Raw genomic sequence first — 10,203 nt, forward strand, 5'->3', positions numbered from 1 at the left:
CATCCAAATGAATGTAAAGGCGAAGGATTTGAGCGAGACGATTGGTATCCCCCAACTATTTACGAGGAGATACATTTGCAGTCACTTATGGAAAATAATGAGAAACAATAACATGGCCACCCTGGGAAATCTGTTCTCTCTCTGTGATTAAAGACGTTCAGTTAGGAAAAGTAGCCTACATATCTAATTAGCGGAGTCTCCTGTTAAATGAATGACGGTATGTGAATATGAGCTGCAGGCCTCAGCTGTCTTGTCCTCGCTACAGTGACAGCGGGCCAACACTGCAGACATTTCTATCAACCGTGCCACGTCAAAGTGACAGGAATTGACTTGGAAAGAGAGCTTTGGAAACGTGATAGTTTCTTTCTTGATGAGGTTAACACCTGAGGTGCTTTTGTCAAAATAGCTTCTATGGTCCAACACAACACCATAGCTCCCATAGCTCACCTGCAAAAGGTCATAACTCACTCAAAATATTTGACTTCAAAGCTTCAAAACAAAGTTCTTGTCTCATATAAAAGGTCACCGCCTTCCAAATGAAAGGTTCCCTTAGCGATGTGTAAATAATGGTGTCAGAGTGTTTAGATTTTCACTATACGGCAGTGGACTCTGGAAATGCTCCTTATCCACATTTCAGGTTTGTCCTATTTTTTGAATTGACCCTGAATGTTTACTAGAATGTTATTTTTGCCCAGTGAACTGAATGCTATTGTGTATCAAACTAAAAACAGTATTAAACACTGCACTCATATTTCCATGGAAACTGTTACGTTATTTTTTTTATTTACCTAAAGCAACTGTCTTCCCTTCACGACACCACAAAGTGTCCATACTCCTCTTCCTCTTCTTCGAGCAGGAAGTTGCCCCCATTCATTATTTACCTGACCAGGTTCCTCCATGTTCACAAACAGCCATACTCATAAAAAGTACAGCTTACTTGAGATAGCGTGTGATTGGTTGGCGTGAGATGGAACAAACTCCCCATTTGTAAGTGAAGTTCAAGTTTCACCTGACAGACTGCCTCTATACATGTTTTGAAGAGAACATTCAACTGAGAAGCAACATAATACGTTTTGATCTGTAAGATATAATCAAATGAGACATTCAAATCTGTTGTGAACCAGTGCAGTGGTTTGGAGGTTTGCGCATGTTGTTTTGAAAATAGTCATTATAATTTGAGAATTGTGCCAAACCAATTGGGACATTCACAATTTAACCTAATCCTCTAATATATTTTATTCTTTGGCTATATACAACTATAAGTGTATATAGTTTATTATATTATATTTATATAGTTATACATATGCTCTGTATGTGTGTGTGTGTGTGTGTGTGTGTGTGTGTGTGTGTGTGTGTGTGTGTGTGTGTGTGTGTGTGTGTAGAATGCAGACCTACAAACTTCAATGCGCATGCCTGTGTTGTTGTGACATAGAAATGAACCTTCAATATCTTGAACATCACTATCTGCACAGGTGCACAACAGCACCTCCAAGAGGAGTCTGTTGACATTACACACCCGCAAACTTTGTTTTGCTTATTTAACCTGAGTTTCCGGGATTAAATCTCTGGTTTATACGTTTAATACTCATGTCATGTTTCAGTCATTCGAGAAATGCAATAATAACATAATAATTATGAGTAAGTGTGGATTTTTCATAAAATAAAAATGTATACGATTGTACATTTTCTAAAAACGTACTCTCGATAAGTAGTAATAGTACAATTATATATAACCCTAAAAGCCACCACATTATACCATATTAGATTTCCTCCCCATGTAGGAACCTCTAATTTCACACGTTTTCCGCCGGTGGACTGTGTTGGTACAACACTCGACGCCGTTCCTCTACGTCACTTCCTCCCCACGTGAAACGCTCTGTACATGTGTGGAGCAGTGTCTGCTTTAATTTAGGAGTTTACAGGCCACTCGGTCACATATTGGCATCTTATGATTATCGATAGTAGCACCATGGAGTCAGCAGACGAGGAGTCACTGCTCGGACAGGAGTCCGAGGAGGAAAACAGTGAATTATCAGACGATGAGGTGAGCCAACTGTTCACATGCTAACATTGGCTAACCTTAGCAAGCCGAAGCTAACAGCCGTAAGATTCAATGTGCCGAACATTGTTTTTGTTTACAGTGTAGTTATGCGTGAGATAAGGACGAAACATATTATTATAACGTTAATGTTATCTCATTCTGTTAACTTTAACTCATTCCCAGGTCAGTATTTTGGATTTTTCTTATACTTACTTGGCAATAAACGCGATTCTGAATAGGATTCAATACGACGGTTAGGGTTTGACGTGCGTGCGTGTGCGCGCGCGTGTGTTCATACACTGGCATTGAGTGCGTCTGGTGGCACAACACAGTATACTATAGTCATACCTAACCACATTGTGTTTCCTTTAGCTCCAAGAAGCCTTCGCAGCGGGGCTGTTGAAACCAGGGATGAACGTTTTGGTGGATGAACGCAAAAAGTGTGTTAACAATGTGGTGAGTGCATTTATTCATTCATTCAAGCCTTGAAATATTTTAATTTCCGGCCCAGCTATATTTCTAGTTATGGCATCTACATAATATAGTTAATAAATCATGGTTTAATGTAATAGTTACCCAGCTTTTTGGTGATGCTTTTTTGAGAATGTGAAAATAATAAACAAATCATGCAACTGTTGTTGCTTGTGCTTCTTTTACATGTTGCCAATACAATATGTGGCTTGTGTGTTGCAGGAGGGTTTGAAACAGTGCCTCGCCGACTTCCGCAGAGACCTCCCCTGGGTGGAGAGGTTGGATATGACCAACCCACCAGCTGAAGACACTCTTTCCACAGTTGAAGGGAAAGTGCCAAACGTGAAAGATGGAGATGTCAGTGCAGATGATGATTTCCAGAGAGAGATGTTTTTGTGAGTGACCATAATATGATGCAAAATGTGATGGTAAAAATATAATTGAACTCATTTACACATTGTGACTTGCTTTGTTGCTTTATTTGAGGGTATATGGATTTTTCTACATGCTTTTAAACATCTAACCCTGCCACAGAGTGCCAGTTGAGCTTCTTCATGGAACATCTCTGTTTTCTATTTATAGCTACCGTCAAGCTCAAGCTACTGTTCTAGATGCATTGCCTCTCCTGAGCAAGCATGGCATAGCCACCAAGAGGCCCGACGATTACTTTGCAGAGATGGCCAAGTCCGATCAGCAGATGCAGAAGGTGAGTCGGTTCTTGAACGTTACACGTGAAAAGGATAAGATGATCCCTCATCAGTTCCACAGCATTGAAATGTAGAGGATAGTGCAGATGTGGATTCTGATATCTTGATTTCGATACAGATACCTCAATCATTCTTTTTTCTATACTTTGTTTGACATACACACAAAGTTCTGTCTCTAGTTGAACATTTTAAAGTTTCTCCAAATATTTGTCAGTTGAAGTGAAGCTCCCAGCTGAATTTAAGAGTTGAAAAATTGTGAAAAAACGCAATGAAAAGAAAAACATGCTGTAATGTAAAACAACTATGGTATTGCAGGCAATGTAATCGGCCTCAAATTCATTTTTTACCTACCTACTCATGTTCTAATAATTGTAAATATTATTTTAAGTCTCAACTCCAAATATTGACTCAAACAAAAATGTTTTCTGTTCCTCTGTCCAGATCAGGAAAAAGCTGATCACAAAGCAGATGAACCTGGAGAAGTCGGAGAAGGCCAAGAAGCTGCGTGAGCAAAGGAAGTTTGGCAAAAAGGTTGGTGTCCATTTTAAAAGGTTATTCCTCTTCCATGTCTAAAAGGTCTTGTTATTGGGGTCTTCACAGTAGCTTCCTTACATGTAGGATATAGTGACACGTGTGTGTTGACTACACTGGTTATCATTGGTGTGTAATAATAATGGGAAGCATGCAGAAACCAGTGCCTTATGGGGGTTTCACCCTTTGATTTAAGGCTACTTCATCAGAAACTAACAGAGACCACATTTCCTCCTTTGCTGTGAAGATATTAACATGATTTCTTTTAATGTATACAAGGTCCAAGTGGAAGTGATTCAGAAGAGGCAGAAAGAGAAGAAAGCAATGATGACTGCTGTAAAGAAATACCAGAAAGGTGAGGTTTTTGGTTTGGATCTGTGAGTTTTATTCATTCATAACTTTCCCTCCACACTCAGAAGTGATGAAAATCCTGTAAAATGTTGACGGTTAACATAGATGAGATGAACTGCACATCAAGTGTGAGAATGTTTTCAGATCAACATTTAACATTTCTATTCGTCCTCACTCCTAGGAATGACCGACAAGCTGGATTTCTTGGAAGGAGACAAGAAAAAGGGTAAAGACTCCTCTCAGGGACCCAAGAAGGTGGCAAACAAGAAGGGGTACGGTGTTATGTGTCAGCTGTGCACACTACTATCATAAATATCAAGTATAATATTTCACAACTCTTGACTTCTGTGGCATTTTCCCAAAAAGCTTAACCTATTACTGTTAACTTGACAGTCCCAATGCCAAGAGGAAGTACAAAGACCAGAGGTTTGGCTTCGGAGGCAAGAAGAGTGGAAGGAAGTGGAACACCAAGGACAGCCACAATGATGTCTCCAGTTTCCGAGCCAAAGTGGCAAATGCAAAGGGCAGCAAGGGTGGGAGAAAGGGCGCCAAGGGAGGAAATCAAAATGTAAGTCACACAGACAAAAAATAATACTGGCTGATTTTATTAAATGTAGAGAAATAATCCAAAATGTACATAGCTACTAGATTTACTGTGTTTGTACTGACATTTTTTTCCACTTTGTTTTTCAGAAACGCCCGGGCAAGTCTGTGCGCAAGAAGATCAAGTCTCGTTCATAAAAACTGGTCAACAGGCTGGACTTGGACCTTGTTGCTAGGCAGGATTTTCCTCACCTGCTCCCCAGTCTCTCGCCCATTTACATCAGGAGACACCTGGGAGAATGTGGGCCTTTCTTCTCCCCTTTTTGTATAGCAAGCCTTCCATCAATTGAATCTGGATCGATACGGAGGACAATTGAAGCCACAGAGGGAGAGAGGGATGTCCTGTCGTATTAAGGAAGCTATCTCAAGGACATGACCAGGAGAAGAAAAGTTCTCTATTTGCTGAAATGGTAAATCCAAGAGTGGACTACATACCTGCACCACGGTTGTTTTCCAAAAAGTGAGATTTTGAATGTTAACAACATGTGTTTTCCTCCCTGGATCGTCGTTACATCAATCTGTACCGTCTGTGGACAGAATACATGTTTCCATACGCCTTTTTGATGAACTGGTTTTAAAGCCACTTCCTGTGATTTACACCTCAACATTGTGTGCCCTCTGCTGAGTTTATTCCGTTTATTTTTTTTAACTCGCCTCCTTGACTCTCCCATGTGACATGCCATTTTACAATATTGAGCAGCTGTTAATGTTGCCCTTTACTATTCATGAATATGATGAGTATGTGACGGACCTGTGCAAATGTTGACCCTGAGAGCTTTTTCGTTATGCGCCAAGATGGGACTGCTAAAGGGCAGCTTCTGGCGTTGACACCTGTATGTTTGTATGATTAAACAAATACACCTGGACATACTTTGCTCAATGTTTCAAGATGTGTTTTTCTTTCCGTCTCGAGCTAATTGGACGAACGCATTGCTGATTCGTTGTGTTTGGTAACATCTGTGCCGATTCTGTAGAAATGTAACCTCCTGTCGCTGCGGTTCGATGGGATCTGGGTAAGAAATAATGGACAGAATTATCATCAGAGTGAGATCTGGGGATAAAGATTGAAATGAGCATTACAGGAGAGCAGAAAACATGGTCATGCTTCTGTGGTTTCTTTCAGTTTGAAAGGTAATTGAATGAAGGTCCTCCAGCTTAAGTGCAGGATCTCTGCTCACATTGCCGACCTTTTTGTTGTTAAATCTTAAAGAATTGTTGAAGCAATGTTTTCCTCACCAGTGGATCTGAGAACCATCCTATCTCCTGACTCTCAGTCTGCGGCGTTGCATATTTCTTGGTGGGACTCTGGCGAGCCTTGTGGAAGGCCTCAATGAAGTCCGCTGGGAAAAGGAAACGCGTAATCGTTAATCATCCATAACTGCTTCACCTTGTTTCAGATCACAATGATATTTAGTAATATTAGTGTTATTACATCCGTCCAAAGGGAATGTATGAACTTACAGTTCTCTGAGATGACCTCCGGTGGTTTCTGAGACATGGGTTTGTCTGGTAGGACGTGTACTAACATGTAATGGACACACATTGTGATAAAACAGGTAAGATACAAAATAAAGTACAAAAGTAGTGTAATTGAAATGTTGGGCAGAACGGTCAGATAGTTTTAATAAATATAGTTTTCTCTATGTTTACTTACGTTTCCGGTGTGGATTGATTTTGAACTCCGTGTGGAGTTTCTGGTGTCTTTGCTCTTTCCGGATCGTCTCCACGTGGATCGCGTTGAAACGGACCAAATCCGGTTTCTCCTTCTCTGCCATGTTAAACAAAACAAGCAGCTGGCAAAACAGAGACGCTTTCGATGACGAGAGGGACTCTATATTTGATTTCGTTACCGAGCAACGGTAAACACTGCCCCGAGTTGCAGTAACGTTCCTCGAACACAAGGTGGAGCTCCGCGCTCAGATTTGATCATTGTTGAGGAGAACAGTCCATCAAACGTGCTTCATACAGCGTTGGTGCAAACTTACTCGAGTTCAACATTAAGTTAATTAAGGAAGTTATAGATAGGAGGACATAGTGTTTAATTACTCATTTTCGAACATATAATATGTTAAAAAAATCTCTCATTTGACTTTATTGAAGATATGAAGTCATTCAAATGTACTTTAGCAGCCACCGCATTAAGGCTGGACTACAACTCATTTGACTTTATGCTGAAGTGGGCCAAAATATTTTAATTATATTTATTTTTTTAACTTTAATTTTGAATGTAGGACTTTTACTTTACTTGTTTTTTTCTTTTCTTTTTTTCTTTGACAAGGACAGAACATATTAATAAACATGTGTGTAAATATGCCAGATTTAGCCAGAAGGCTACTTAAGTTAAATAAGCAATACTTCATAGGCACTCTACTCTATTTAATATATCATATATGCTTATATTTTAAATGTGAATACTAGGTAATGAAAATCACAGTCCAGACAGTAGGGAAATCATGGACATAAAACATGTTATCCTACTAAGTTACTTTTAAAGAAATTAACTAAGTAGGCAATTTTTTCTTGAATTTGTCATAGTTTGAAGCTGAATACTTCTGCAATGAAAGGCTAACATCTGCTCTCAAATCAAGGTTATTCTTGTTGATAATAAATATACATTATTCTGCAGGTGTTTTGCATATGTATTTTTCAGTTTGATGACATGAAGTCAAAAGCACATTTTTGCTGTTAACAGACATATCATCAGGACTTAACATCATAACAAGGTAAACTCATTTCTTTTTGGGGAGTGTCAGACTCCAGTAACATTAAAATATATTTGTTTAAATTGCTGCTAATAGACATATTTCTTATTTAGGGAGATTATTTAATTCTCTGACCAGGAAATTAAATCCTCTATGGTTTACAGAAAAACCTGCAGTAAATATTCAGCTTTAAAGCTAGAATTTCTGCAATATTTCAACTCTAATTGTCCTAATGTTTGACTGAGGTCCTTTTCTGTCTGTCATGTCTGTCAGAGCTTTGCAGTCTTCCCACCGACTTCCAGAAGTCATTTGTTCATCCCAGTAAACATCGCTTTTCCTGCTGTTGACTGCTGTTTTGTGCCATGTTGAAAATGTTTGCCTGGAGCAAACAAACCTAACAAAATGTAGTGAAAGAGCACTGAATGAATGAATACACCCAGACTGTGAGAAAACGTCGCCCGTCCAAAGTTCAATGGGATTTCCACTGTTCTGCTTGCATATGTTCTCTTATTGGGCGACAGATGACGGTTGAGACACTTTTCTCATTTCACTCACAACGACTGCAATAAATCTGAATTCTACACACACACACACTCACACACACACACACACACACACACACACACACACACACACACACACACACACACACACACACACACACAGACACACTTGTTTTCTGGCCAAAGCACGATCACACGACTGAGAAACAAACTAAGAACGTGTGGAGCCGTCGCTGAGATGACCAGTGAGCATGTGACAGTGCAGCGTGTGTGGATGAAACACAGAGTGGCGTCTCTTCACGTTGTCTTGGAGTACACTTGACTTCCCTGCTTTGTCACGGACCACACATACATAACAGTACTTTACATCATGTATATAGTGCTCGTGGTCGGGTGGTTGCCGCTGGGTGCACTGATATACTTTCAAGGCTACAGTTACAACGCTGACTGCTCACCACTTGTCTCCTCACATTCCATTTCCCTTCGGTTTGGTTTTCCCTCCTCCTCCTCCTCTTCCTCCAGCTTTTCTTCCCTCACACTGTCCCATCTGCTCTGGAAGCAATCCCTTTGTTTCCACCCGTTCCTACCTTGGTGTGCGTGGATTTCTTCTCCACAGACAACTTAATGAAGGTTGAGGTGTTCAGCTCCTGGTTCATAACCCGATTCAAGCTTTATTGGCTCTCCGTGAAAGATATAATGGAAACAGGTAATAACTCAAACACCGGAGGGGCTGCAGGGGCAGATTCCAGTGATTTCAGCGCGAGTGGGTGACAAGTGCCCCGTGGTGTTTGCGTATGTGTGTGAGGAAGAGTGAGCAATATGTATTACGGGAGGATGGGAGGGCTCGCCGTGTCAAGCTTTGTTCCCCGGCTCCTGTCACAGTGTCGGACCAAGTTATCATCAAGGCAGCTTTGAGCTCCTCAGGCTGGGAATAGTCTGAGGCCAGTATGTGAGTTTGTTTAAAATCCAGTGTGCATCCACAAGCCAGAGAAGGTGCAACACTTGTGTGTGTGAGCTGATCGAACACGACACGCTTTCAGCTAACCGTTCTCCCTCTCTAACATACTTAACGAGGTCATGTAATGTGTGTTAATAGCAGGGATCTGGTCTCCATCATCCCCACAGCGTTACTAGGAAGGAAGCATTGTGTTTGGTTTTAATTTGGCCGAGGAGAATCATTAAAGACAGATGGAGAAGGTGAACTGTGGTGAAAGCAGTATCCTGTAAAGAGGACATGATTAAATGGTGTGCCGATTTCCTGCTCGCTTCGACGGAAATATATTCAAATGCTTTGACAGCCTCTGAATGTTTTTGTATTTGTTCAAAAAATATGTTCTATTCTTTGTCAGATGTGTCCCTCAGTTGTTGGCCGTGTGATTCTTGGGCCCTTTTCTTGCATTTTAAAGTGTGATTTGCATCATTGCTATTGGTTTAGTGTCGGGCATCTATTAAATGTGACATATAGGAACGTAGTGTTCATGCTATGGAAAGTTCTTTCTTTCCATTAAGGGCACTTTGTAGAGCAGTTTCACATCAGAATCTGGCCACAAAAATGTCCCACAGTAAATAAAGTGCACTATAATGTAAATAGGGAGTGATATCAGACACAAATGAGTTCCAATGACTCCTAATATATGAAAATACACATATATAAATATTTCCTCAATGTAGAAAAAAGTGAATTTTGGTGATTGTTTATGAGTGACCTGCATTTAGACACTCTGAGGAAGGTGAAATTTGTCAGAAATTATATTTTAACTAACATTAATCTGTATAAACTTTGATTGTCAGTTGGCTGGTGTGGCATTTAAAAGTAACACACTGATATCACACATGCTCTCATTAAGGCTTCACACCAAAGCACGTCACATTTAGAGGATTTATATGTCAGATTTACCAGATTTTTAGTTATAAATCTAACCACTCAAAAATGACCACAACGTGAGTTTTTTTTTCCCCCAATAGGCTACCACTGCTTCATACAATTAAGGAAAAGAAAGGCCACATATCTGAACAACTGTACACCATGATAAAAATCAATCCAAAGAGCAAAGGCAACTGAAATGAGGAAAAGGATGAGAAAGACTCTTTGATCCCACTATCAAAGCCATAATCCACATATCTAACATTTACACACCAAAACGAGGAGAAGATCTGTAGAAATATACAAAGACAGACAGTGTGAGTTTGAGTGCCGTTACTTCTGTCCTCCCCCCAAAGATCCCTTGCTTTTATTTCAAGCTCTAACTCCGTGCACGAGCACCAGCCTCTGACCTTTCCTAACACAGTGCTGT

At 40.2% G+C, this 10,203-nt stretch overlaps 2 protein-coding genes across 2 annotated transcripts; one reads left to right on the forward strand and one right to left on the reverse strand.

Moving 5' to 3' along the window:
* Positions 1–1,867: 1,867 nt before the first annotated feature.
* ebna1bp2 (EBNA1 binding protein 2) lies at positions 1,868–5,574 on the forward strand. Its single transcript, XM_084010843.1, has 9 exons — positions 1,868–2,044; positions 2,414–2,497; positions 2,735–2,907; positions 3,095–3,218; positions 3,661–3,750; positions 4,030–4,105; positions 4,283–4,373; positions 4,495–4,669; positions 4,795–5,574. The coding sequence occupies exons 1-9, from the start codon at positions 1,949–1,951 to the stop codon at positions 4,840–4,842; spliced, it is 957 nt and encodes a 318-aa protein (XP_083866969.1). The 5' UTR covers positions 1,868–1,948; the 3' UTR covers positions 4,843–5,574.
* A 5-nt stretch (positions 5,575–5,579) lies between these two features.
* On the reverse strand, positions 5,580–8,404 carry cfap144 (cilia and flagella associated protein 144). The gene is made up of 5 exons (XM_084010844.1): positions 8,365–8,404; positions 6,359–6,472; positions 6,166–6,225; positions 5,941–6,044; positions 5,580–5,713 (listed from the first exon to the last, which is right to left on the reverse strand). Exons 1-5 carry the CDS (start codon positions 8,384–8,386, stop codon positions 5,618–5,620), a joined length of 396 nt encoding a protein of 131 aa, XP_083866970.1. The 5' UTR covers positions 8,387–8,404; the 3' UTR covers positions 5,580–5,617.
* Between the last annotated feature and the right edge of the window lie 1,799 nt (positions 8,405–10,203).

Source organism: Eutrigla gurnardus (assembly GCF_963514095.1).
Source record: "Eutrigla gurnardus genome assembly, chromosome: 6".
Lineage (NCBI taxonomy): Eukaryota > Metazoa > Chordata > Actinopteri > Perciformes > Triglidae > Eutrigla > Eutrigla gurnardus.

What these genes read in the sequence shown, in the direction of transcription:
- cfap144 (XM_084010844.1), bottom strand. Translation starts at nt 8,386, where the DNA reads ATGGAATGTGAGGAGACAAGTG. An exon ending in AATCAATCCACACCGGAAAC is followed by an intron (nt 6,226 to 6,358) that starts GTAAGTAAACAT and finishes ATTACATGTTAG; the next exon opens with TACACGTCCTACCAGACAAA. An exon ending in GGAGGTCATCTCAGAGAACT is followed by an intron (nt 6,045 to 6,165) that starts GTAAGTTCATAC and finishes TCCTTTTCCCAG; the next exon opens with CGGACTTCATTGAGGCCTTC.
- ebna1bp2 (XM_084010843.1), top strand. Translation starts at nt 1,949, where the DNA reads ATGATTATCGATAGTAGCACCATGGAGTCAGCAGACGAGGAGTCACTG. An exon ending in CCGATCAGCAGATGCAGAAG is followed by an intron (nt 3,219 to 3,660) that starts GTGAGTCGGTTC and finishes TCCTCTGTCCAG; the next exon opens with ATCAGGAAAAAGCTGATCAC. An exon ending in TGTAAAGAAATACCAGAAAG is followed by an intron (nt 4,106 to 4,282) that starts GTGAGGTTTTTG and finishes CCTCACTCCTAG; the next exon opens with GAATGACCGACAAGCTGGAT.